The sequence below is a fragment of the Lolium perenne genome, chromosome 3 (genome assembly GCF_019359855.2).
Source record: "Lolium perenne isolate Kyuss_39 chromosome 3, Kyuss_2.0, whole genome shotgun sequence".
NCBI lineage: Eukaryota > Viridiplantae > Streptophyta > Magnoliopsida > Poales > Poaceae > Lolium > Lolium perenne.
The window spans coordinates 158,157,691-158,184,804 of NC_067246.2; the positions used below are offsets into that span (position 1 = coordinate 158,157,691).

A 27,114-nucleotide genomic window follows, 5' to 3' on the forward strand; every position below is an offset into this window, starting at 1 on the left:
CGACTTTGATTAATCACTGAATTTGTGGGTTACATATCTTCCTTAGGTGTAAAACCGTCGGAGGAGATTGACGTTCCAGGGGCGCTCCACCTCTCGGGTGAGTGGTTCGCCTTTGTCGTCCTTGCGGACGTCGGTGAGGTAGTAGGAGTCATTGCCGAGTACGCGGCTGACGGCGAAAGGTCCTTCCCATGGGGGGGACAGCTTGTGCATGCCTTTCTTGTCTTGGATTAGCCGGAGCACGAGATCCCCTACTTGGAAGGAGCGACTGCGAACGCGATGACTGTGGTAGCGGCGGAGACCTTGCTGGTAGATGGCGGTCCTGGAGAGTGCGAGGTCCCTGGCCTCGTCGAGGAGGTCAATGTCGTCTTGGCGAGCGCGCTCGTTATCGTCTTCGGCGTAGTTGGTGACCCGTGGCGAGTCGTAAGCAATGTCCGTGGGCATGACCGCCTCGGCACCGTATACCAGAAAGAAGGGCGTGAAGCCGGTCGACCTGTTTGGTGTTGTGTGAATGCCCCACAGCACGGAGGGGAGTTCTTCTGCCCAGCAGTCGGCTGCGCGCTCCAGAGGCACCATTAGTCGCGGCTTGAGTCCGTGGAGGATGCTCTGGTTTGCTCTTTCCGCTTGTCCATTTGACTCGGGGTGTGCGACTGATGCGAGGTCGAGTCGGATGCCTTTGTCCTTGCAGAAATCCGCCATCTCCCCTTTGGCGAAATTTGTGCCGTTGTCGGTTATGATGCTGTGAGGGTAGCCATAGCGGTAGATAAGCTAGCGTAGGAACTTGGTGGCTGTTTTTCCGTCGCACTTCTTGATGGGTTTTGCTTCTACCCATTTGGTGAACTTGTCCACCGCGACTAAGAGGTGAGTGTACCCGCCGGGGGCTGTTTTAAATTTTCTCACCATGTCCAGGCCCCAGACGGCGAACGGCCAGGTGAGGGGTATGGTCTTCAATGCCGATCCCGGCATGTGCGATTGGCTTGCATACTTTTGGCATCCGGCACACGCGCGGACGAGCGCGACTGCGTCTTCGTGGGCTGTTGGCCAATAAAAACCACACAGGAAGGCTTTGGCGACGATTGAGCGTGCGCCTGCATGGTGGCCGCAGTCCCCTGCGTGGATGTCGTGCAGGATCTTGCGTCCTTCGTCAGCGCCGACGCACCGCTGGAATATTCCCGAAATGCTGCGCTTGTATAGCTCGTTGTTGATAATGGTGAAAGACTTGCACCTGCGTACGATCGCTCGTGCCTCTGTTTCGTCCATTGGGAGCACCTGGCGTTCAAGGTAGCTTAGGTACGGCTCCGTCCAGTCGCCGCTATCGGAGGCGAGTGCGACTAGGATGGAGTCGGGCGCGAGAGGCTCGGCGATGTCCAGCTCGCGAGGTGCGCGCACCGAGGGGTGGCTGAGGATATCGAGGAAGACGCCTGGAGGAGGCTGGAGTCGCTTGGACCCGAGTCTGGCTAGCGCATCTGCTTCTTCATTCTTGCGCCTATCGACCCACTCGACGACGTGGCCGGCGAAGCTGGCGCCGGCTTGGTCGACCGCTCGTTTGTAAGCGATCATGTTGGCGTCGCAGGTGCCGGATGTCTGGCTGGCGACGAGGTCGGAGTCGCCGAGACAGCGCAGCCGTGTTGCGCCCATCTCTTTTGCTACTCGCATGCCGTGTAGGAGCGCCTCGTATTCGGCCATGTTGTTGGTGCAGGGCTCGAACCGGAGTTGCGGGACGTATCTCACGATGTCGCCTTTTGGCGACGTGAGGACGACTCCTGCGCCTGCCCCCTCGAGGTTCTTGGAGCCGTCGAAGTGCAGTGTCCAATGCTTGAGGTCCGCGGGGGGGCTCGGTTGCTGGGCCTCTTCCCAGTCGACGAGGAAGTCGGCGAGTGCCTAAGACTTGATGGCGTGGCGTGACTCGTACGTGATGTTGTGGACGCCGAGCTCGACTGCCCACTTGGCGATTCGGCCAGTTGCGTCACGGTTGCGGATAATGTCGGCGAGTGGTGTTGAAGCGACTACCTTGATGGGGTGCTCGTGGAAGTAAGGGGCTAGTCGCCTCTGGGCCCTGAGGACTGCGTACACCAGCTTTTGATAGTGTGGGTACCGTTGCTTTGAGTCGATTAAGGCCTCGCTGATGTAGTATACTGGGCGCTGTATCAGCTGCTCTTTTCCTTCTTCCTTGCGCTCAACGACCATGACCGCGCTTATCGCGCGATTCGACGCAGCGACGTATAGTAGCATAGTTTCTTGTGGCTGCCGCGAGGATGGGGGCGTTCTGCAGGGCGTGTTGGAGCTCTTCCAGGGCCCGTTGTGCTTCTTCTGTCCACTCGAACGATTCCGACTTCTTGAGTAGGCGATAGAGTGGCGTGGCCTTGTTGCCGAGTCTGGGTATGAAGCGACTGAGGGCTGCGACCCGGCCGGCGAGCTTTTGCGCATCGACCAGGCAGGTTGGCTGCTTGGTTCGCATGACCGCCAGGGTTTTCTCCGGGTTGGGCTTGATGCCACGCTTGGAAACGACGTAGCCGAGCAGATGTCCCGAGGGGACCCTGAAGGTGCACTTCAGAGGGTTGAGCTTGATCTTGTAGCATCGTAGGTTGGCGAATGTCTCGGTGAGGTCGGTGATGAGGTCGTCCTGTCGAGTCGACTTGACTACCACGTCGTCTATGTAGACGTGTACGTTGCGGCCGATTTGGCTCTCCAGGTAGCTGTTCATGCACCGTTGGTATGTCGCTCCAGCGTTTTTGAGGCCAAAGGTCATGGATGTGTAGCAGTAAGCACCCAGTGGCGTGATGAATGATGTCTTCTCTTGGTCTTCTTTGGCCATCTTTATTTGATTGTACCCGGAGTAAGCGTCGAGGAAGCACAGCGATTCGGACCCGGCGACCGCGTCGATAATCTGGTCGATTCGCGACAGGACGAATGGGTCCTTGGGACATGCATGATTGAGGCTAGTGTAGTCGATACACATACGCCATGTCTTATTCTTCTTTAGCACCAAGACTGGGTTTGCCAGCCATTTGGGGTGCTTGATTTCGATGATGAAGCCGGTGGCGAGCAGCCGGTTCACTTCTTCGGCGATTGCGCATCGTCGCTCTTCTCCTACGGGGCGCATTGCCTGCCTAAGGGGGCGTGCGGAGGGGTCAACGTGTAATTTGTGCTCAGCAAGTTCTCTCGGGAAACCTGGCATGTCAGATGGTTTCCATGCAAAGATATCTCGATTCTCACGGAGGAACTTGATGAGCGCGCTTTCCTATTGGGCGGACAGGCCCGTCCCAATGGTAATTTGTCTACTCGGATCATCCTCTACAAGATCTACTTGACGAGTGTCGGTTGTAGGCTTGAAAGTTGCTGCGGACGAGTCAAGCTCGGTCGGTTTCTCCAGGATGGCGGGGTCGTTGCGGTCGACTGGGTACTTGGCGAGCTCGGCGGAGTTGTCGTGTTCGTTGGCGATGACGGCGTCGGCGAGCTTGGCGCTGACGTCCTCGCATTCCAGTGCCATCTCCGGGTCGCCGTGGACGGTGATGACGCCGCGAGGCCCGGGCATCTTCATCATGTTGTAGGCGTAGTGAGGTGCGGCCATGAACCGGGCGAACGCATGTCGGCCGAGCACGCAGTGATAGGAACTGCGGAAGTTGACCACCTCGAACGTTATCCGCTCGGTGCAGTAGTTCACGGGTGTGCCGAAGGTGACTGGCAGCGTGACCTTGCCGATCAGGAAGGCCTTCTGCCCGGGGACGATGCCATGGAATGTGACCTTGGCGTTCTCAAGGCGTGAATCTGGTAAGCCGAGTCGTTGGAAGGTCTCGTAGTACAGAATGTTGATGGAGCTTCCTCCGTCCATCAAAGTTTTCGGCAGCCAGTAGTCGGCCACCTTGGGCCTGACGACCAGCGCCACTCGGCCGGGGTACTCGATGCGAGGAGCGTGGTCTTCGCGACTCCAGGTGATGCTCTGCTCGGACCAGTTGAGCCACCGGGGCACGTCGAGGACGACCGCGTGTACTGCCACTGCCCTTGCGAGGACCTTCCTGTCCCGACGATCGCCGACTCCGGTGAAGGTATGGAGCGAGCCGGCGCTACGGCCGAACCCTTCTCCCTTGTGCTGATCTGGGTCCTTGGCGCGAGCTTTGTGCTGATTGCCGCCGTCGTTTTCCTTGGCGCGGTGGGCCTTCTCTATCTGCTTCAGGGAGTAGCAGTTCCCTGTTGTGTGTGTTGAGGGCTTGCCCTCCCTGCTGTGGTAGATGCATGGGGCGTCCAGCAGACTGCGTGCATCGAAGCGCTTGGGCGGAGGTCGGTCCTCCCGCGGCGCACAGTTGTCGCGTCGGAAGGATTTTGGCTCACGCTGCTCGTAGTCGGCGTTGGCGACGAGCTCGTTGTGTCCTCCGTCGGCGTGGCGCTTTCCATTGTTGGATCGACCGCCAAACCGGTAGTCGCCGCGTCGAGAATCGGTGTGAACAGGGCGGCGATTGCGCCGCTGGCCGTACTCATCGTCCGAGTCGACTGTAGGGTCTTCGTCGGCGTAGCGAGTGGCGATGTCGAAAAGCTCAGAGATTGAGATGTTATCTCTGCTAACGCGGCGGAGTTTGGCGCTTAGCGGTTCGTACCGGCAGCACCGCCAGAAGCAGTAGATCGCCGTGTCCGTGCTAATGCCGCTGGAGGTCGTCCACATATCTTGCCAGCACTGCACCCATCGGCGAGTTGACTCGCGCGGGCCCTGGACACAGCGATCCAGGTCTTCTATAGTTGTTGCGCGGGTGTACGCGCTGGCGAAGTGCGGGATGAATGCGGCACGGGCTTCTTCCCAAGAGTCGATGCTGTTTGCGGTGAGGGTGTTGAACCAATGGCGATTTACGCCGTCCATCATGAGAGGCAGGTAGCGTGTCGCGAGCAACTCAGAATGGCCTTGGATGCCCATTGCCATGGCATACGAGTCGATCCAGACTGTGGGGTCGATGTGAGTATCGTACTTCTCGATGTCGCGGGGCCCCTTGAATCCTGCGGGGTAGGGCTCGCCTCTGATCATCGGCCCGAAACAGGCGGGGCCGACTCAAGTGAACGCGCTTTGACGCGGGACTTCGTCAGCGTAGCAGTTATTCATGCGGTTTCGCGCCCGCCATTCTTGATTATTGACGATGTGGGTGCGCGCATCGACGGGTTGCCCATTGGCGGCGACCATCACTCGCGCGGGGCGCGGCTCGATTCGGTTGTTGGTCGAGTGGGCCGCGCGTGGTGCTGGCGGCGGGCAGTTGTTGGCGTTGGCGACCGCGCGGTTTGCCGCTCCGGAAGACGCCGCGCGACTGGCGGATGAGCGCGAATAGAGTCGCCCTTGCGAGTCGGCGGCAGCGTGTTGCTGCTCCAAAGCCTTGGCGACCAGGGCCTTGGCGTGTTGGACGAGGATCGCGCCGTCTCCCGTTTCGGGGAGCCTCGCAAGAACGGCTTGGGCAGCTGCGACGTTGTCAGCTGGAGACGAGTGTAGTGGTAGGCCATTGGCGTCCACTTCCGCCCGAGGAACTTCGGGTGGTGGTGGTGGTGGCGGTGGTGGTGGTGGCGCTCCATGCGCCGTCCTACCGGCGGCGGCCCGACTTCCTTCTGGGACGTCGGGGTTCTGGACTCGGGAAGTCTGAACTTCTCCATCCGGGTCGTCAAAGTTGAGACGCGCGCTGGGGAAGTCGTGCGCGCGGGCACGCTCCATGCGCAGGCGATTGCGCTGTTGGCGATAGTGGGACACGGCTCTCACCTCGTATTGCTCGAGGCGAAATTTCTGCCGCTCGGCGAGCTCCTACTTCCTCTGTTCTTCGAGGGCCGCCCGATGCGCCTCGATCTCGGTCTCGGTGGCGGTTGCAGGGAGAGGAGTGGTGAAGGCGTCATTCGGAGGTTCCTCCTCGCCTCCCGCCATGAAGACGGCGGTTGGGTAGCGGTAGCGCGGGGCCACAACGGAGTCCGAGTCAGAATCGCTGCCGAAGAGGGAGAGAACGGAGTCGTCCTCGAAGTCGCTTGGGTGAGAGACCAGGGAGATGGAGTCCTTCAACGACGCCGTGGCGATGGAGCCGGCGGTCGGGGACACGGCGGTGGACCCGGCGACTGATGCCGTGGCGGTGGAGTCGGCGTCAAACGCCGCGACGACGGAGTCGGCGGCTGGGGTTGCGGCGACAGAGTTGGCGGCTGACGCCGTGACGGTGGGATCGGCGATCAGCGCCGTGGCCGCCGAGTCGGCGTCGTCTTCCAGGGCAGACTCGGCCTCCGCGTATACTTCACCGGTGACTGGGCGAGTGGCGGTGAGGAGTTGGCCCGGCGCGAAGGGGTCGTGTGATCGGTCAGGGCGGGGCTCGGTGGGGTCGCTGACGCCAGCGAGCCCAACGAAGAGGTTGATCGAGCCGATCGGCACCATCCAGGCGTGCTTGAGGGGCGATGAGGCAGGCCGGTAGGTGCTTGGCTGGATGCAGAAGAAGTTGCCTGTGGCGATCATCCTGCCGGAAGCAACCGGCCGCCGCACTGGCGAGTAGGGCCTCGCCGTAGCTCGGAGGCTTGATGTCCCATGCCCCACGGTGGGCGCCACTGTCGTGGATATGACCACGGCAGATGCTACAGGGGGTAGCACTTCGTTGATGCGGGGGCAAGGGAACATTGCCATCTGCGGGTCGAGGTGCAAGGGACGCTGTCGAGGGTACTCCTCGCCAATGCCCTCCGATAGGGGCTTAGGGTTGATGGAATCCTGCAAGATGATACGAGACATCGGTTCACAGACAAGCGGGGAGAGCGATTTACCCAGGTTCGGGGCCCTCGATGAGGTAAAACCCTTATGTCCTGCCTGTCTGTTCTTGATTATGAAGACAATGGGTTACAATGGGATGCCGAATAGTTCGGCTGAGATCTCGGCGAGATTGCTATTGCTAGGGTTCCTAGCTCTAAGCTTTTGCTGGCTATGATTGCTAAGATTGTTCGTGTCCCTCGGCAGCCCCTCTCCTGGCCTTTATATAGGAGGCCAGGTCTCAAGGGTCCTAACCGAGTACGACTAGATTTACAGTACTTTTAGATCTAATCTTTCCTTGTTGACCGCTTCCTTGTCTTGCCCGCCAAGGTTTCTTCTGGTGCGTTGTCCAGGTGGCTCATCTAGCCTTCGGGTGTCTTCATGGGCCTCCAATTAGTCAATACAGGATAGGGCAACGTCGGTTACTCGAAGGGTAGTGCCCACGTCAGTAGCCCCCGAGTGTCTAGCCGAAGATAGTTCGGGTAGAGACTAATGTATGTCTTCTCCTGATGTTCTTCTCCTGATGTTCTTTGCTCATCTTGAATTTGCTCCGTCTTCATTTTATCGGGTGCGCGTCAGCGCTCCCGATGGGAGTAGCCCCCGAGTCTAGGTACGGATGCTTGTAATCCGTGCGTAGACTCAAGTTGTACCACTCGAATATTCTCCTCTGTCGATGTTTTCCACAGGTCTTCATAGGTCATCCGATATATTTTCTTTATACAAAGGATAATGAGTAACGTGCCCAACTTTTGTTGGTTAACTGCCGATGGCAAAACAACGTTACCCTACACAGAATCAAGTCCTCGGGCATGATCCTGGAGTGCAAAAAACTTTTATTGGGTGTGCATCATGCACTCCCGATGGGAGTGTCTAGGTGCAAGTGCTTGTAACCGAGTGCAGACTCAATCCTTCTTCCTTCGAATGCTCATTCTGTCGACTCTTCATTTTATCGGGTGCGCGTTAGTGCTCCCGATGGGAGTAGCCCCCGAGTCTAGGTACAGATGCTTGCAATCTGTGCGTAGACTCAAGTCTTTACCCGATAACTTTTCATCTCTCCTTCGAATGCCTCAAGTTTTTTTATGACGTCACTGCTGACGTGTAACTGTTGTGGGCTGATTGACAGGTTTTGACCTGACGGGCCCACCCTGACTCTGTACGGACAGTTTTTTAGGGTTTGATCATTGCACGCATGGTGACCGAGGCGCCTCCTCGATTTTCGCACAACGTGGACATAGTGGGCCGCCGGTTCCACCCCTCCTTCAAGCGCCACGTGCTTACTTAACTCTTAACTTCTCCTCAAAATCTTCAAGGAGCGAAAAATTCCTAATCTCCTCCACGGTCCCCGCAGTATCTCCTCATTCTTCCCCTTCTTCCTTCCTTCGCCGTTGTCGCGCTGCCACCGCAATTTTTCCAATCTTCCTCAGATCCCACAATGGTGAAGAAGAAGAATCCTGCCGCCGCCGCCAGCTCCACCAGCGGAGGTGCCGCCGCCAAGTCCTCCTCTTCTCTTCCGAAGGGGAGCGCCCCGAGCGCTCCTCCCCCAGCTCCGGCGCCGCCAGCGCCGTCGAGCTCAATAGTCAAGCCCGGGGACTGGGTAGCATCAACCGTCACCAAGCGTGACGAGAAGAGATCCCGAAGCCTAGGATTGATATCCTCCGATGCGGGAGATGTAATCCTTCCAGGTGCGATTTCTCGGCCTGATCCTCCTGCTGGCTTTACTGTGATGTTCTTATCTTTCCTTCACCGAGGCCTTTCGCTCCCCACTCATGGATTCCTCCCCCATCTCTTGCGGACATACGAAATCCAACTATGGCAACTTACTCCCAACTCAATCCTCCATGTTGCTGTGTTCATCACCCTTTGCGAACCTCATTTCGGGCTGTGGAAAAAGATCTTCTATGTGAAGAGATACAGCAGTAGTAATGGGTACTTTGTCACCGGAGGAGTAGGTTTTGTCGCTCGTTCAGAGGTCAATTACTTTAATTTCCCAATGAGAGAGTCCGTGCAAGGATGGAGGCTGAAATGGTTTTACGTCAAGGACTCCCTGTCACCCGAATCTCGGCTTCCTTGCTATGCTGATGTTTCCGAAGCCAAACCCAAGAACTCTTGGAAGAACATTCTCTCACCCGATGAGAGAGCATCAGCCGAAGAATTATTCGCCAAATTTCTTCGAATCAAAGAGGCCAACGGCCAAACTATGATCGGCACAGAGGTGGCAGCGGTATTCTTGAAGCGCCGAATCCAACCAGTCATGGCCAGAGTTCACCCGATGTGGTTGTACTCAGGTCCAAAGGATGAAACCAGGATTAATGCTGCCGACCTGTCGGAAAAGGAGTTGCTTGATGAAGTCCGGCGCCTTACTTCCTTTAACCAGGAAGATTCGATTCCACTGATCTCTTCTCATTCTCCTCTTGATGCGGATCACCCACCATCAGAGGTATTTTCTTTCTCACGTCTTTACTATGCCTTTTTTTCCTTAGCCGACACAATTGCCATTGTTCTTACTTGTTATTTTCTTCGACAGATCCCCACAGTTTCTGGTAATATACATGATTCTCCAGATGACACTTCTGAAGGGAGAGGCTCCTCAATCCCTGTAGATTTCCACACTGTCGAGCACACAGGCCTAGAGGACGAATACAATGGTCCGATAGATTTTGAAGCTGCCCACACCGACCTTCCCTCCTCAGCTGATGACGCTGGTGTCGTGGATGGATCAACGCGTAATAACGACGCTGACCATGATACCTTTGTTGATGCAGCTGCAGAGGGGGCCAGGGCTTCACCTGTGAAGAGATCAACCGGCGGCTTTGCCGATGAAGATGATCTCTTCGACATGTAAGTAGTTTCCTTTCTGAAGTTATACTTTGCCCTTTTATTTTTCTCACTCTTTCTATAACCATTGTCGCCCTTTCACCTTTGCAGCGACGAAGGATTTATCGAGCCCCCGACTAAAAAAGCCAAATCTGATACTGCCTCACCGGTCGTAGTGGCTTCCGAAGCTTCGGCTCCTAAGGCCGCCCCTAGGGAAAGGCGTCTCTCCAACTGCTGTCACCGCAACTCCTCCTTCTGTAAGCCTTTTTCTAACTGTAATGCAAATCTCTTGGAGCGTGCTCTGCTTGACAATTTCTAGTAAAATATCTTCTTTCTTAAGGACTTGCGAGGTGTTATTTCCTCTTTGGAGGCCTTCGCCTCCCAATTCACTTCTCTGGAAGCTGACAAGGTTCGGCTGCAAGAGGAAGTCAAATCTTCCTCCTTGAAATTGGATGGCGCAGTCAAGATAGCTGCTGAGGCTCGCCAAGAGATTGACTCTCTGAAGGCAGAACTGGACAAGCTGAAAGAGAAGTTGAAGGAGGAAGAAACATCCAGGCTGATGGCTGAAGCTCGATCAGCCGAAAAGGATGAAGTCCTTCGCCAATCTTCTTTAGCCTTACTTGATAATTTTTATACACCTCTGTCGAATAACGCACTTATGGATTCGATCTTTTTTGCCAATGAATTTTTTTCTTTCTCCTGCAGAGGCGGCGAACATCCCTGCCGATGCCCTGGATAAAGTTCCAAATAACTCTCCAGCGAATGCTGTATCAATGATTCTTGGTTCTCATCAGCTTACACAAGAGCTTCTTGTAAAGGGGAAGGGTGCCCTGGCGCGGATGCACTCGATGATCTTCCCCAAGATCAAGCAAGAGAAGACCCTGGGACAGCTGATTGATACCTTCGCGGTTGACACCAAGGAGGTCATCGAGGTATTCAAGCGTACATCGCGCACTTTTGGTGCTGTCCTTCCCTTCCAGCTTATGATGGGTTACGGCTTTAAGGGTGACATCGATGAAATGACTAAGGGGCTTCCGAAAGAGCGAGACGGGCAGCTTGTTGATTTGAGCGCCTTTAAAGCGTCTGCCCTTACTTGTGCCCGTCAGCTCCTTGAACTGGTTTCATTAAGGAAGTCGTCGGCTGGGCCCAGTTCATCGACTCAAACCCAACTTCCTTGATTCTTGTAACGAACTTGTGCTTAAGCTGATGTGAAACGTTGTTCTGCCGCAAAACTTATGCTTGTAATAAACTCCGTGCTAGCAATGTTGTTAGCACACTTTTGTTATGATATTACTTCTTGCAGTTCTCCCGATGGGAGTTATTTTGGATGTTCGGCTGTACCATATCCATTATCCCTTTATAACGATATCTCCTGCAGGTCTTCCCGGTGCCCTCGTTTATTGATGACTCTTCAGGTGCCCTTCCTGAAAGTGACCGGATCCAGCTATGAAGGACCGGGTTACGCAGATGGAAAAGGACTTACGCAGCACTTATGCCTTGGCAGCCATTGTCAATAAAAAGAGCGAGATTGCAGCCGACGTGGAGCGGTACACTCTTAGTGAGCTGCATAAGGCTACCGAAAGTTTAAACTGTAAGTTTCCTGATTCCTTTGCCTGTTTGTTAACAACTCCTTGTCTGACTCTTTACTAATTCTTTTTCCAGTCATAGCTTTGAACCGTGCTGAAGAGAACAAGCGGATACATGAGCGAGTGCATGCTCTAACCCAGCTTTCTTCATCCGAAGAGATTTTCTGGCGGGAACACTCGAAGACTTCGGCTGTCGCCAAATTTCAGGATCGAGTCCAACAAGTCCACCAGTTCTTCGACAAGTGCTACAAAGCTATGAGGGTGGTTTGGAAGACGATGTTTCCTTTAAATGCTGTTCCCCCCACTCTGTTGACTTTGATGTCCGAGTTTGGAAATGCCAAGAAGGTTCGGGAGCTGGTGAGAGCCCAAGTGTTTGCAGGGGCCAAGTGCACACTTGCCCTTGTGCTTGCTCGTTATCCTTCATCATGTTTGTTATCTATTGCCAATGCAACTGGTGATTTTGAAGAACTGTACCCGAAGGTTATAGTGCCCGCCCATATAATTGTTGACAGGCTTGAGGAGGAGTCTAAGGTACCTGAAGAAGGAGAAACTCCGCAAGGGTGATGTCAGGGTGTAAAGTTACTTTTGTAAATTGTATTGGCTAATCCATCCGAGTGTTAGGATTGTTAAGCCAAAACTTTTTAACTGGTTAATACATGAATATTACTTTTACCATGCCGTTGGCAAATATTCAAAGGAGCAAAGCTTAATTGCCCGTTAGATGTATGTGTACTAGTTGGTCAGCAAATCATTATGAGTGATCAGCTCGTGTTGCAGGTTTTGCTAAACCTGTTGTATGCGCAACTTTGCTTTCAACCGATTGTAAGTTTCGACAATCATTCCCAAATATTTCGGGTGTAATGATTCTGCCGATGAGCCCGTTGCTCTTTGATATTTCCATAAGTGAAATATCGAACGTGGGTTGTGTTTAAATTTTCCGAACTCTTGCTTTGTACGGCACTCGTAGAGGCATCTCAAGCAGAGGGAAGGATTAATGTCCTCGTTTTTCTTTGCAGTGCTCGTAGAGGCTTTTGCCCTGAGGCGCTATCTCCTGCCGCGCGGTACGTTGTGCCGTTACTTGACAGCGGCACGGTCATAGATGCTTTAAATTACTGCAATGCTTTAACAAGAGTCGAAACTTAAGTGCTTATTGATAGGGTAAATACGAAACTAGAGGGCAAAAAAAGGAGGCCCTGTGTAAAGAAAAGGAAAAAAGTTAAAAACTAAGGGAGTGTTTTATCAAGGAAGGGGTTCTTCTCTTCTTCAGAAGGATCTTCCGATTTCTTCGTCATCTTTGGTGGTTCTTTGCGGCGTTGTTGATTTCGCCAGGCGTCTGGGCAGCGATTGTCAACGTCTTGCTGCCTCCTATATCTTCTGCATCGACAACTGCCGAAACTTTTTCAGCCGATGCTTTTGCTGCTGGGGCTTAGGGAGCTGGCTTCTTCTTGATTTCCCTGTCGAGTTTTTCCTCCTTGATTTCTTGTATCGTCAACCTGGGTGGAGGGTCGACAGTCTCTCGCCGTGGCCCAAACTTTGCAGCAATCCTTTGAAAGTCACGATCACAATTGTCCGAGCGCGAGAAACTTCCGTAGACTGTGATGTTTGTCCCGTTGTTCCCTGGCATCTTCAGCTTGAGGTATGCATAGTGCGGCACAGCCATGAACTTGGCATAAGCTGGTCTCCCGAGTATGGCGTGATACTGTGATTCCCAGTTCACGACTTCAAACTCGATCTTCTCCTTCCTGAAATTGTCGGGTTTGCCGAAGACGACGTTCAGGTATGCTTTGCCAAGAGAGTGCGCTGGTGAAGTAGGGAGTATCCCATGGAAGCGGGTGTCTGAGTCTTCCAACATTCTCATGGTGATCCCCATACCTTGAATTGTGTCAAGGAATATCTGGTTGAGTCCACTTCCTCCATCCATAAAGACTTTGCTCATCTTGAACCCTCCTATCTGTGCTTCGACCACTAGGGCGGCGTGTCCTGGTTTTGGTATAGTCATCGGGTGGTCCGTTCGACTGAACGTGATGTCCTGAGACGACCACTCGACATACTCAGGAATGTTTTCCATAACACTTTCTGCCAGGTTAATTTCTCGGGTGAGCCTCTTCATTTCTCTCCTTGAAACGCCTGTCCTGTGGATCATACTCATCTGCCCACGTGGTGGTGGAAATGCCTCATTGGGTTGATGAGGTTGAGCTTGCTGGACCTGATGTTGTGATGGGGGTGGCGGTGGTGGTGGTGGTAGGCTGTTGCCGGCACACTGCCTTTGGATGAGTTTATGCATATCGATGAACTGCCAACAGTCCCTGAGCAGGTGGCTAGACTTTACTTTACCATCCTTGGAATCGGTATATGAATGCAGATAACAAGGGGCGTTGATCTGTTCAGCGTAAGGCAATTCGGGAGTTCTCTGTTGTCGTGGTTTATAGTTGCCACGGTTCCCAGAGTTGTTCTGATTGCCGTCCTGTCGATCGTCTTGCCTGTCGTCGTACCGATCATCCTGCCGATCAGAGTAACCTGCGGCCACCAAGTTATTGTCATCGTAACTGCGGTTCTTCCTTCTCTTGTTGCGATCCCTGCGACCACCCGAATCATGCTTCGGCTGGTCATCTTCTTCGTCGTCACTGCGCTGTCGTGGCTTTCGGACGTTGTCTTCGCCATCGGCCCAGCTGTTGGCGATTTCCATTAACTTGGTTATGGTTTTCGGCTTCTTGCGGCCAAGTTCTTCTATATAGCTTTCACGTCGGATGCCATCACTGAAAGCGTCGATTGCTCTGTCGACAGATACGTCTTCCGCATCATTCAGGAGTTTGGTGAATCTCCCGATATATGCGCGCATCGACTCCTTCTGCTTTTGCTGACAGTGCCGTAACTCCTCGATCCCGACGGGACTTTTGTAGGTTGCTTGGAAGTTAGCGACAAAGGCTTCTACTAGGTCGTCCCATGACTTAATGGAACCCTTTGGCAGTCCTCTGAGCCAGGCTCGCGCTGAGTCCTTTAGGTAAAGCTGCAGGCATTGCATTGCTGCTATCTGATTTCCTTTTTGCAGAATCACTGTCTGCAGATAGTCCTCTATCCAGGACCTTGGCTCCTGTTGCCCATCGTATTTGGCGGCGTCGGTAGGAGTGGGTTTGAACTTCTTGGGTGGCATCGCTTCCCGAATTTTGTAGCTCAAACAATCGGCTCCTCTAAGCTCGCCGTCGTTCTCCTGGGTCTCATCCGAAGAATCACTGTCAAATTCTTCCCTGGTGGCGCGTCGTCGCCTTGCTTTGTCGATCCTGCTCTGTGTAATTTCATCCCGAGCGTCTCTTGCGTGATGCTTTGAACCGCTGGCCTGCAGGGTCTTTTCTTTCGGTGGAACTAGATTATGTCCTAATATTGCGAGACTTTCCAAAGCGCCACGGTGGGCCTGAGCCATGGATCCTTCGGGACGCTGGTTAATAAGGTATGCTGCAAGGTTGGCTGTTGCTCCTGCAACGGTTTTTGGCCGTGGCATGCCTGCGGTGTCCGTGGTTATAAAAGACTTGGTCAGGTTTGATGTTATCTCCCTTGCGTCATCTTCCGAAAGTCTGGACAGTCTCGATCGATGTTTGCCTCCTCCGTGAGTACTTCGAGAGGCACTCCCCTGCGAGCCCCTTCGTCGCTCGCTGGACCGGTCTGCCGCAGATAGGCGTCTCTCGAGGGTGCCTTGCTCCTTAGATAGGCGCTCCCGATTTTTCTCCAATATGGAGCGGTAGGCATTGAGTGTGCCAACCGTAGTTCCCGCCGAAAGCGGTGTATTGTTGAGTACGGCTGCCTTGGCTGCTGCCCATTCCTCCTCTGTAATGGTGTGGTCGCTGTTGTCATTGCTGGCGCTGTTCTCAAAACTAGCCCGCCTGCTGGAACGGGGGGTGCGATCTCCGTCTCCCCTGTTAGCGACATAAACTTGGAGGGGCGCCACTCTTCGGGTGTCTCCTCGGGCGATGCTGCCGATGCTGTCCTCTCCTGATGAATAGTAGGCGTTGCAGATGAATGGCGTGTCGCTTGACCCCAGTCCATGCCTGGTGTTGCAGTTCATGCAGTAATACGAGGTCAGCTCCGAGGACACGGGATCATCAGATCCGACCGACATGAAAGATGCCGAACGGGGAGTCGAAGGCGCAGACGGACTCGACGGGCTTGTCAGGCCAGCCGAAAGGTCAGGTGTCGACGATGCGCTTGGACTCGTCGATCTGGAGATAGGAGATTCCAGCAACCGAAGAATTCCTTCTGAGTTGACGTTGTAGTGGACGCTCCCGAAAGCCATCTCCATGTTTCCTTGTAAACCAGAGAAGGTCGAGCGAGATGATTCGCTGTGCGGGGTGAATTCGTAGGAGCCGAAGCGGATCGGGCTTCCCAGATGAGGCGATGATGGTGTTGATGAAGCTGCTGATGACATGACGGGTTCAGCCGATGTCCGATCTTGTGCCGACAGGTTCCCCACAGACGGCGCCAATTGTCGAGGGTACTCCTCGCCAATGCCCTCCGATAGGGGCTTAGGGTTGATGGAATCCTGCAAGCTGATACGAGACATCGGTTCACAGACAAGCGGGGAGAGCGATTTACCCAGGTTCGGGGCCCTCGATGAGGTAAAACCCTTACGTCCTGCCTGTCTGTTCTTGATTATGAAGACAATGGGTTACAATGGGGTGCCGAATAGTTCGGCTGAGATCTCGGCGAGATTGCTATTGCTAGGGTTCCTAGCTCTAAGTATTTGTTGGCTATGATTGCTAAGATTGTTCGTGTCCCTCGGCAGCCCCTCTCCTGGCCTTTATATAGGAGGCCAGGTCTCAAGGGTCCTAACCGAGTACGACTAGGTTTACAGTACTTTTAGATCTAATCTTTCCTTGTTGACCGCTTCCTTGTCTTGCCCGCCAAGGTTTCTTCCGGTGCGCTGTCCAGGTGGCCCATCTAGCCTTCGGGTGTCTTCATGGGCCTCCAATTAGTCAATACAGGATAGGGCAACATCGGTTACTCGAAGGGTAGTGCCCACGTCAGACGCAAGGTTTTACCCAGGTTCAGCCCCTCCGGAGAGTAAAAGGCCTACGTCCTGCTAGATCTTATTGCTCAGTGGAGAATTACAGTGGGGGGGCCAGTCGGCGCGGAGCCAAGAGCTTACAGGGGAGAGATTGGATCTTAGATGTTGTGTCGTCTAGGGTTTAGCCCGGGGGTTTATATATCCACCCCCGGTCTAGGGTTACAAGGGGATAACTCCGGATCGTTTCAGTTTCTACTAATCCGGGATACACCACCCTTCTGCAAGTAATCTTCTTATCCAGCCGTACGGATCTCCTCCTTGGATCTTCGGCCCAGTCGCCTTCGGGTCAAGTCGGCCAGGCGACTGGCAATCTACCTGGGCCTCCATCTTCATGGCGAGTGGGACTGGCGACCCACCCCTATGGGCATATCCCCATCACCAGTCGCGTCCCCCAAACAAAATTTCGGAAATTTCAAACTTGAGCAAAATTCGATTAAATTCATCCAAACTTGCTATATATTACATAGATTCGAACGAGGTTCGATTAAATTTAAACTAAACCTAATCTAAAAGTACTTGCGGCGGCCGGAGGCGTCGTAGTACTGGTGGAAGTTGTACATGTCGTCGGTGATGACCTCCTCCTTGACGCGCTCGTCGGGCTCGTTGACGGGTTCGTCCTTCACCAGGTCGCTTGGTCCTGCCTCGCCGTCGTCGGTGAGGTCCACAAGCGGCTTCCCGTGTCGCGGATGGACATGGCGATCGCCGTGTCGAGGTCGCCCCTCCAGGCGTCCTTGTCATTCAGCGACGCCAAGCACGCCGCTCGCAGCCCTGGGCAGTCCTCGGGGTCGTCGCTGTTGTCGCTCGTACTCCGCCAGCAGTGCCGCCTTCGCCGCTTCCTCGTCGTCCTACTCCTCCTTCACCTCCGGCTTCGACATGAGAAGGGCACCGCCACCGCGCCTTTGCTGTTTCCGCTGCCGCCGTGCTTCAGATTGACGTGCATCGCCAGCTCGTCCTTCACCACGCGCTTGGGGACAGTGTAGGGCGCGGAGCGGTGCGACGAGGACGGCATCGATCGGGCAGGTCCTAACTAGGAATAGTTGGAGGAGGATTACGTCCTCCTCGGCTGCCAGCGCACTGCGGACACGGTGGCGGTGAGGATGGCACCTCCAACCTTGGAGCACCGTTGTGGATGCCGTCGATGACGTTCTGCAGGGTGCACCTATGCCGTTTACGGTCATCTTCCTGTCGTCGTTGCTTGGCAGGCGCATGTCCGGCGGGACGGGATATCCCGCGCGGTACAGTGCCCACGCCTCCTTCACGGTGAGGCTCTCGCGGCCGAAGCCGTTCGCCGCGGCGATCTTGCGGGAGGACGACAACATTGGTTGGAGCAGAGAGGAGAAGATCTAGGAGCGGCGAGGAGAAGATTTGGGAGTGGCGAAAGATTAGGATGAACCGCATGGCCTCTTAATGTACAACGGCGGCAAGCGAAGCGGCAGCGGGTCGTTTGGACGCAATAACGCTGGCGCGGATAGCCACGCGGCCATGCACGATGAGACGCGCATCGCCGGGGAAAACTGGGACGCCATTAACATTGCTTGACCAGGCGACGGGTTTTAGGCTTCCGAGCCGCTGACGCGTCGGTCCTGCCACGCCTCGCCTCGCTTTTCGTTGTGTCCGGCGTGCCCGGAACGTCCCCTGTGGGGCGGGGACGGGCTCGGGGCGTCGGACACCGTATCGGATCGCGCGGACAAAAAACGGGTTTGAAACGTTTTCTTATCCGGCGTGTTCCAAATCCTTCTGGGAGATGGTTTTGGGGACGCGACTGAAAATGGTCTAAGCCAGTCAAGATGGATCGTGTACGCAGGCGAGACCCTCGACCGTAACAGCGGCGGCGCAAGCGGAACCCCTCGGTCCGGACGGCGCCGGAGCGAGGATGGTCAATCGCGATCGAAACGGCGAGGACACGAGGGAAGGCCGTAGTTTGCTAGTAGGGGATGCGGCGACCACAGGTTGCTGATCCAGGACGACGGAGGTGGTCCGGCGGCAGCATGCCTACAGAGAAACGAAGGCGTCGCCAAACGAATGTGATTATCGTGGAAAATCAATCTCAATCAGGTGTTCATGGTCTGGTAAAAAGTCTAGCATGTCGTTCCATTAGCTTGAGGTAAATGACAGAATTACCATCCACACGGACGGTCACATGGTACTTCACTGCATGGTTTGGGAGTGCCGGAGTGCCGGGCACAGTAAATTCCTCATCTGTACACTATATCTATACAATAAAATACATCTAGATATATCCTTATTATTTAGATAAAATTGATCCACTTATTTTTAAACTGAGGGAGACTAAACAGTTTTTTTTTTTTTAGAAATACTAGCAAAAATGCCCATGCGTTGCATCGAAGGAAACAAATTTAAAACACTATAGCAAACCATTCGTGTTGGCCACATTTTCTCCTACTCATGACAAACATAACCATACCTTAGAAGATTAGATTTTAAGCCCCTAGCTGCAGAGACTTGTAATACTGCAGATTGATAATGATGACTGTGAGGAAAAAAGAACAAAGGATACCGCTATTCGTACATGGTCGCTTTGCCAACCAGAAGAGGTGCGCTTGAGCATGTGCCGTAGCTAAAAGACATCAAAATAGATCCATCCTGCCTGAACTCCTACGCATGGGTTCGTCCTAATTCACTCTGGGCTAGCATCTCGCATGTTTCGTTCGCTCGCCGAAGCAGATAGATGATCACATCGGTCTGCTACGTACGAAACAAATGAGCATTGCTTCGTCAAATCGTTGGAGCAAACTTTGCTTCGCACGACTCCTCTCGAAGTTAACGTGTCATCAATACTTTCGTACCTTAGCCATATCTCACGGCCAGCATCGTCGCAGCGAGGCAGGCACCATCCTTTATGCCGACGTGACGGAGATTGGAGAACAAAAATCCAAAGCGATGTCAATGCCTCCACCTCACAAGCACCACACAAGCTCGATCGATCTAAAACACGACCTAGAAAAGAGCAAATGAAGCTTTATTCGCTTCGCCACCATCTACATCATATATGGTGCTCGGAAATGTAGCCTTGATATGTTGAAGCCATCATAATTCGGTTTTACCAACCTAGTTTACTCAGACGAACCTAATTATGGCATGAAGAAAAACCTAAGTAGCGGCATGAAACATCTTCGATCCAATGTGTGCTCTGAAGCTACCGACTTTTTTTGGGTACCATTTTCTCTTTAGAGATTTATAATATCTTCTTCTCATACTTTTTTTTACCTATTGACATTCTAACCAATTTATAAGAAGGCACCTTGGGATCGAAAAAAAGTAGTCCCTCCAGTTAACTATTCTTCGATTATTTTCATCCATTTCGTGGAGTTTGCCCATATCTGGTAGTGCACTACATTTTCCATAACCAACGGCTGAAATCCCCTAATCAATTGACTTATTGGCCTGCCTCTCTAACAGCAAAAATTAAATATTTTTTTGCTATTTTCCAAAGGTTCAATATACCCACTCAGTCACTTATCACCATGGCTTTATCTCGGCCTATCTATCTCTTCACAAAAACGACTTAAAGAACTTCTTCTCTGTACCACAGGGAAATGGCTGTACAAAATTGTCCTGTTCGTGCATCACCAAAGCTTGGCAGGGCATGCTCTTGTAGGCAAAATTTAACTAAGGTTGGGAGAAAATATGACTAACTATCCGTGCTACAGATTTCGCCGTCCGCCAGGAAGATGCCTTTCGCGTTCTGAAGGGATAGGGCCTAAGTGATATCCACACGAAAAGGAAAAAAAAAGTTTGTGGTACCCTCAAATAAATAACAGCCCTTCATTTTCGTCCATCCAAAGGTCTACAAAGATTCATACTCCTCTCTAAAACGTGGGAGGTATGTATCATACCTGGGCAAATTTCTGCAGCAAACAGAGAAAAGACCTAGCCGGGCCACGGCCTACTAGACGAACACGGCCAGATAGACAGCCCAGGCCCATGTGAAAAAACTTTAGTTGGTGGGGAAACCGGGAAAGGGAGGACGGGCATAACCCTAGCTCTACCGGGAACTCGCTGGGTGGGTGCCGCCGCCGCTCCACAACTCCGGCGACATCGCCGCCTCGCTTCCTACCACCGACGTCTACGCCGAGATCTCCACCTACATTCCCTCCGCCGCCCTCTACCTGAACAGCAGCCTGTCCTGGCCGCGGCGCCCTTGACTCAACGCCGATCGAAGATCGACGGCGCCGCCCTCTTCGCTCGCGAAGAATGCCGAGGTCTTCAGGGTGGTACGGGAGAGATGCCTGGCTTTCATTTCCTCGCGACGCCCGTGACAGCTCAGCGGTGACGCACGATATTGGAGGGCGCCGATGCTGGTAGGCGAAATGGAAGGCGTCGCCTGCGCGTTATTCGGTGGTCCAAGACATCGGCGGCGCGTGAGCTTCTCCGGCGTAGGTCCTTCCAAGTGTTCGTGGTCGACGTCGAGCTGGACAGGACTTCGTTGCACTGCCGCTGCAGTTGCGTGCGACAGGACGGGTTTGGCGTGCAATTGTCCTTGCCTAGGGTTCAGTGGCGAGATGCCCGCTACGGCCAGGTGGCTGACGCTCACGCAGGGTGCCGGGAAGGTGTGCCTGGGCTCTCAGTGGCAGCCTGGTGGCCAGCACTGGGTTACTGAGCGAGTGCCAAGAAGACATCAACAGGCTCCTTAAGGTTTGTGCTATACCACCTTCTGAAATGAGTAGTGAAACTGCAGTATAGAATATTGGTACCTTTTTACTACACCATTGTGTCATTACTGGTTGAAGAACAATTATCTTGATGCATAGAAGTTTACAATTGCATATAATACATGACCATTAGAAAAGAGCCAATTTCTATGGATGAAACACAAAGATTGTTGAAGGGAGGATCCACCCCGCATCAAAAGAATTAAGTCCCTGGATGACATGAATGAATGCAAAGACAAAGGCTAAGGCTGAACCTCCAGCCAAATTTATGTAATAACTGATTAAGCTTCTCTCTAACTGAACTTGTCCACTATCTAGTGAAATCTGCTTGCATGTCATGTTACTTTTGCAATTGCATTGGGTCCAGTCTTAAGTCATCATGGCGCAAATAAGCTTAGAAGTAAATCTCCGCAATCAACAAAAGCCTCAAACGAATTAATTAGAGAAAAGGAAATGGACTTTGTCTTAGTATGGTGGACTAATATAGATACTTGGCATGACCGGCATGAAAGATATCCTTTAGGCTCTAGAGGGAAACAGGTCATTGCTTTTCCACCAGTTGCATTAATATGTTTGTCTACAAATTTCTATGTTCCTTGTCTTCTAAGTTCTAATGTTCCAATTAGCTGATGTATGAACCTAGCTTGTAAAAACAAGTCCGTACATTTTAAGCTCATTTTCACAATTGGCAACGAAAAATCAACAGAACAGCCAATCAAGGTGCCAAGAAAATGAACAATGACCAATCAAGGTGCCGAGAAAATCAACAGAACAGTCAATCAAGGAGCTATTAGTAGTGTGCGGAATTGAGATGCATGCCACTAAGAGGTATTTATTTAATTTTTTAACTCACACATAGTTGATATGCAAGAAGTGAAGCTGAATCTGTTAACCCTGACCTATGTAAACACATGCCTCATCCTGCAGTAGTACGCTTGGCTTGGGCTGCAGGTCTAGATGCCTCTTCACCACGGCGATTGGTACTTACCCTGCTGTCCCTACATCCCAATGAGGACGGGGCGCGTCGGGCAGCTCCCTGGCCGAGAGTGGTGCCCGTTCTGTCGTCTGACAAACATGAAAAAGAGGCACCATGCATCATTATTGGCTTAGATTAGGCTGAATTACTTGGCGCTTCCTCTAGTTCATTAAAATATTGTTCTTAGGTGAATGTGTTAATACAGATCTACAACAACAACAACAACAACCAAGCCTTTCAGTCCCAAACAAGTTGGGGTAGGCTAGAGTTGAAACCCATAAGATCTCGAAGCCAAGTCATGGTTCCGGAACGTGGATAGCTAACTTCCACGCACCCCTATCCATGGCTAAATCTTTGTCGATATTCCAAACCTTCAGGTCTCTCTTAACGGACTCCTCCCATGTCAAGTTTGGTCTACCACGACCCCTCTTAATATTCTCATCACGCTTTATCCGTCCGCTATGCACTGGCGCTTCCGGAGGCCTCCGTTGGATATGTCCAAACCATCTGAAACGATGTTGGACCAGCTTCTCTTCAATCGGTGCTACCCCAACTCTCTCCCGTATCTCGTCGTTCCGTACCCGATCCTTTCTTGTGTGGCCACATATCCATCTCAAGGTGCAACATCACCTTCACTTATGATATATGTTAACAAAATCAAGTACTAGTTACTTTACTTACTATTTATACATTATCACTTGCTAGACTTTAGGAGATTTTATATGGTCAACTACTATACAAGTTTGAGTTTCTTTTTGAAGTAGTAATTTTTTCATCTACTTGTGTGCAGGGTGATCAATCTTCTCGTTCTGCCAAGCCTCCACAAGAGCCACCAACCAATATCCTCTTCATCCAGAACTATCCTGGTCTTTATGGCGAGGCATGATCGGAATTTGCTATGATCCTTTTCTCCGGTGTTTACTTTAGTTAGTTTATAATGTTTCGAACTAGAGTTTAGTTCTACATGTGTTTACTTAAGTTAGTTATTTTGTTTGATTGAGAAGTCTGGCGTGTTTACAAAAGTCCATCTCAGAATATACATTTTAGGGTATTTTTTCCCTAGATATTTTTTCAAAATACAAGCAATCACTCTGATACCTTAACATGACCCATTCTACAAACGTGACAATGGTGTCTTAAGTGAGACCAGAATACAACACTGTTCAGCACGCAAATCAACAATTGGGATTGCTTTGTTACGTCAGTCGAGATTGCTTACGGAGCTCCATCAAAACAAGTTAGCAAGCATCAGGAGAGATCACATAAAAATATTTTATTTCAAACTAGTTGACTGCAAATAAGTACCAACCAAAATACTCTTCCAATTACAGTCAGTTTAACTAGAACACCATCAGCATTATTCCAACATATCTATTCTCCAGTCGGCAACGAGAAAGCTCGACGTCTAGTAGACACATGACAAGCGTCTTTTGTGCATATTCATCCCGTTAGGCATTAGCGGTGGTAGCCACCACCTTGGGAAGACAAGGCACCAGCACCTGCAGATTGGGCACGGACTGCATAGCCAATATCGATTCCGTGAGCCTGCAAAAGTTAAGAACAATTTAGTTCCTGCTATATTGTTCATGGTGAAGTTACAACATTGGAGGTGGGTTGACTCAGCGAAACAGGACATGAAACAGAGGTTTGTAGATACCTTGATCCAGAGCTTTTTCCTCAAGTCACAAACCACCTGGTATATGCATGAAGAGATAAGAAGGAGACACAGTAAATAATATGTATAGTATACCACAAATAATATTGGTGAAAAAATATAGATATAACTCATATCCTTCTTCCTCACTTCTGAAGGTCTTGCTAACCACTAGCGTCTTTTGTGCATATTCATCCCGTTAGGCATTAGCGGTGGTAGCCACCACCTTGGGAAGACAAGGCACCAGCACCTGCAGATTGGGCACGGACTGCATAGCCAATATCGATTCCGTGAGCCTGCAAAAGTTAAGAACAATTTAGTTCCTGCTATATTGTTCATGGTGAAGTTACAACATTGGAGGTGGGTTGACTCAGCGAAACAGGACATGAAACAGAGGTTTGTAGATACCTTGATCCAGAGCTTTTTCCTCAAGTCACAAACCACCTGGTATATGCATGAAGAGATAAGAAGGAGATACAGTAAATAATATGTATAGTATACCAGAAATAATATTGGTGAAAAAATATAGATATAACTCATATCCTTCTTCCTCACTTCTGAAGGTCTTGCTAACCACAAACTCATACCTTACAGAGAAAGATGGCGTTGTGCATAAACAACAATCAGTAAAAACGGATTTGTTGTTTCACTCTCATACATTCAGCAGCCATGAAAATTGATGGCATCAAGATAACATTTGAAGGCATGACAACATCTACAAAAGCAACAATATCATATTAAGGTGCAATTCATGTCATCAAGATACCACAAGCCTAAAGGTTTAATTTTGACAACTTCATCAAATGAGTATGAGCACAATAATTCAGCAGCACATTCCATCAAGTTTGAAAAGCTTGTTAAATACGATACATGGTTTGATTTCTATAGCGCATACATTTGTTCTGAAAATAGCATCACGCGGTTACTCCATACATGAAGAATACTAATGTGCAATGGTGTGGTCGTGTGTGAGCATTCCAAATCAATAAAAAGTTTAAGTCCATGCATGTTCCCAGGCTATATACTACTAGTATGCATCGTCATAGATAGAATATGTACCACAGTATATATGTCAGTCCATTGTGATCCGGCCTGGACCGCCTGATATCTCTCTCTCAATTTCTCTGTAGCTAGGATTATTTAACAAAAGAGGCCAAAAAATTTCAGGTACATGACGCTTTGTACTCTGGATTTTCGTTCTGAAGATAAATACGGAGTACATGAAGGAACGACAGATGGTGGCGGAGTACCTGGCAGCGCCTCTCGATGTTGCGGCGGCCTCGACGTGTGGCGGCATAGCTCGCCGGCGATGCAGGACAAGCCCGATCTGCTGGCGGCGGCGGTCGCCCGCGATGGACACGGTGGCGTCGTCATTCGCCGGTGATGCAGTATCTGTCCGATCCGGGTGGCGGCAGCGGTCGCCCGTGATGGTCGCCCGCCATGGAGGACAGGGACGACCTGGTGGCGGCGTCACTCGCCGGAGATGCAGTATCTTTCCGATCCGGTAGCGGCGGAGGCGGTCGCCATCGACGCAGACGGGGCGTCGATGCCAGCGGCGGCCGCCCTCGACCCAGATACGGGCGTTTCTCTCCGCTCTACCAAAGATCTGTTACCCAATTGTTGGGCCGGGCCAAATACTGCTAATTTTATTTATTTTTTCATTATCAACGTTTTACTGGGCTGCCGGGCCTAATCTAATCGGCTAATCCTGACCCTTCCTCAAATCATACCTCTATCCTTCCTAGCTGTGGTAAAAGGTACCGTAAAAGATGCCAAAAAAAACACCCGAGCCGTTTATCCCTGAGACCATGACCTCCCCAATTCACGACCACCGCGCCGATTCCACAGCTCCTGCGTGCCGCCCCTGCCCTTATGCCGGCCGCCTCCGTGCTCCACCTGCCGTTGCTGATCTGCCGTCGGCGTTGAGTTTGCTACCACCAGAGGCTGGGTTGGATATCAAGGCGTGGGCTCCGTTACTCCTACAAGAGAAGGTAGGCGCCTCCGTTCGACGGGTATGTCGCCGGCCACCGTTCTTCCGCCTCCAGGTAGCCCGCGTGCCACCCCCACCGGCAGGGTCTACCCGCCGCCGGCCGCCTCCGTGCTACACCTGCCGCTGCTGGTCTCCCGTCGGCTTCGAGCTTGCTACCACCAGAGGCGGGGCCGGATCTCAGGGCTTAAGCTCCGTTCCTCCGACCAGAGAAGGTAGGCGCCGCCGGTCGCCTGGGATCGAGAGGGTGGCAGCGGGGAAGAACCTAGAGACGGCTCTCTTCCTCTCTGTTTGAGCAGAGTCGTCAGGAGAAATTGGGCTAAGCGAATCGTTAAGTTTTGACTAAGCGGTGGCAAGACCTGTAATTTTAACGAAAGTGAGGGGCAAGAAAAAACGGACGACGGAAACCCTTTTTGCTTTATTATTAGGTATAGATAGGGGCCAGGCCTCCCGGTTCCATTCAAAAATGCAACCATAATTCAGTACAAATATTCAAGTCTCGACCCAGCAGCATCATTTTTAACCGCACAAAAGCGATTAAAAAGGGAAAAGAAAAGAAACAAAACCAAGGCAGGAGACTACATGAGAACCTAAAATTTGACTAGGTGAGCATTATCAACCAGCTTCTCACATTGCTCATTGAGGTTACCTGACGGGTATCTGGGAGCAACTTTGCTATGTCCCAGACCCATCAGCGTGTTCAAGTCCAGGCTATGCGTAGCAATTCCCCACGTCGATGATCCAAAAACATCAAGTTGTCGTCCAACAGGCTCGAATGACAATCCTTGCACAGCGGCCTCCAGCTTCTGATGGTCGAAGAGATACGTTTTAGCATTTGTTTGACACATGCCATCTTACATCCTGAAAACACATCTCATTACGGATTGTCCAAATAATCCACATGGTAGCAGAGGACAAAATATTCAGAACATGGTTCCTTTTTTCCCTAATCCACCACCTAGCCACTGACTCAAAATCAGCACCAAGGTCTTTATTAAAGCAAGATGATATACTTTCCCACAGGAAACGAGAAACAACACAATCGAAGAACAAGTGATGAATAGACTCTTGTTCATTGCAAAATAAATATGTGAAATCATCAACTTGTCTACGTTTACTCAAATTATCTCTAGTCAGCAGCTCATTATTTGAAAGCAACCATAAAAAAATTTGGATTCTGGGAAGAATATGTAGCTGCCATACAGCTGGGGTATGAACGGAAATGATACAACCATTGTTAACAATTCCATAAAAAGAACTAACAGAGTAGACACAAGAAGGATGGAAAAGCCAAATGGGGGCATCATCATCAAAAGAAAAAGAGATGGTCTGAACCAAGGCAACCAGTTCAAACCATCTAGAAAACAAAGCAGGACTAACAGTTCTACGGAAAGTAAACTTAAAATTGACCCATCCCAAGCATCCGCAAGAGTGCATTGTTCCTCATTAATAATGATGTAAAGATCCCAAAACAGGATGGTAAGGGAGCAGTTTCCTAACCAGATGTCCTCCCAAAAGAGGATCCTCTTACCATTGCATACTTGCCATTTGAAGCCAACCTTAGCCGCAGATGTCGCCCACATTATTCCTTTTCAAAAGGGAGAACAATGTGACGGCTTGGCCCGGAAGATGTTG

At 51.6% G+C, this 27,114-nt stretch overlaps 3 protein-coding genes and 1 long non-coding RNA gene across 13 annotated transcripts; 1 reads left to right on the forward strand and 3 right to left on the reverse strand.

The window, feature by feature from the left end:
- Positions 1–227: 227 nt before the first annotated feature.
- Positions 228–696, reverse strand: LOC127319135 (uncharacterized). The gene is made up of 2 exons (XM_051349351.1): positions 343–696; positions 228–248 (listed from the first exon to the last, which is right to left on the reverse strand). Exons 1-2 carry the CDS (start codon positions 694–696, stop codon positions 228–230), a joined length of 375 nt encoding a protein of 124 aa, XP_051205311.1.
- A 69-nt stretch (positions 697–765) lies between these two features.
- LOC139838027 (uncharacterized) lies at positions 766–1,635 on the reverse strand. Its single transcript, XM_071827379.1, has one exon. It carries the CDS (start codon positions 1,633–1,635, stop codon positions 766–768), a length of 870 nt encoding a protein of 289 aa, XP_071683480.1.
- An 18,514-nt stretch (positions 1,636–20,149) lies between these two features.
- Positions 20,150–25,219, forward strand: LOC127319145 (uncharacterized). Its single transcript, XR_007862436.2, has 3 exons — positions 20,150–20,845; positions 22,629–23,888; positions 24,660–25,219. It is a non-coding gene; the product is annotated as an uncharacterized lncRNA (long non-coding RNA).
- LOC127319144 (uncharacterized) lies at positions 23,097–24,882 on the reverse strand. Of its 10 annotated transcripts, none has more exons than XR_011755531.1 (6): positions 24,743–24,881; positions 24,552–24,616; positions 24,080–24,207; positions 23,901–23,936; positions 23,496–23,788; positions 23,097–23,383 (listed from the first exon to the last, which is right to left on the reverse strand). XR_011755531.1 is itself a non-coding variant. In XM_071828230.1 (6 exons), exons 1-4 carry the CDS (start codon positions 24,864–24,866, stop codon positions 23,699–23,701), a joined length of 321 nt encoding a protein of 106 aa, XP_071684331.1. In that variant the 5' UTR covers positions 24,867–24,873; the 3' UTR covers positions 23,097–23,383; positions 23,496–23,531; positions 23,643–23,698. The 10 variants fall into 10 exon arrangements, 4 of the variants coding, with proteins under 4 accessions (XP_071684331.1, XP_071684332.1, XP_071684333.1 ...); XR_011755530.1 differs by having other exon boundaries at positions 24,552–24,622; positions 24,743–24,879; XR_011755534.1 differs by having other exon boundaries at positions 24,048–24,207; positions 24,552–24,622; positions 24,743–24,879.
- Positions 25,220–27,114: the final 1,895 nt, after the last annotated feature.

Bases quoted from the DNA above. Each gene is read 5' to 3' on its own strand.
- LOC127319135 (XM_051349351.1), bottom strand. From the start codon at position 696: ATGGCGGATTTCTGCAAGGACAAAGGCATCCGACTCGACCTCGCATCA. The intron at 249-342 runs GCCAGGGACCTC...CCTTCCAAGTAG, and splicing joins ACATTGACCTCCTCGACGAG to GGGATCTCGTGCTCCGGCTA.
- LOC139838027 (XM_071827379.1), bottom strand. From the start codon at position 1,635: ATGGGCGCAACACGGCTGCGCTGTCTCGGCGACTCCGACCTCGTCGCC.
- LOC127319144 (XM_071828230.1), bottom strand. From the start codon at position 24,866: ATGACGACGCCACCGTGTCCATCGCGGGCGACCGCCGCCGCCAGCAGA. The intron at 24,623-24,742 runs GTACTCCGCCAC...AAATAATCCTAG, and splicing joins ACATCGAGAGGCGCTGCCAG to CTACAGAGAAATTGAGAGAG. The intron at 23,937-24,551 runs GTACATATTCTA...TGCATATACCAG, and splicing joins GGACTGACATATATACTGTG to GTGGTTTGTGACTTGAGGAA.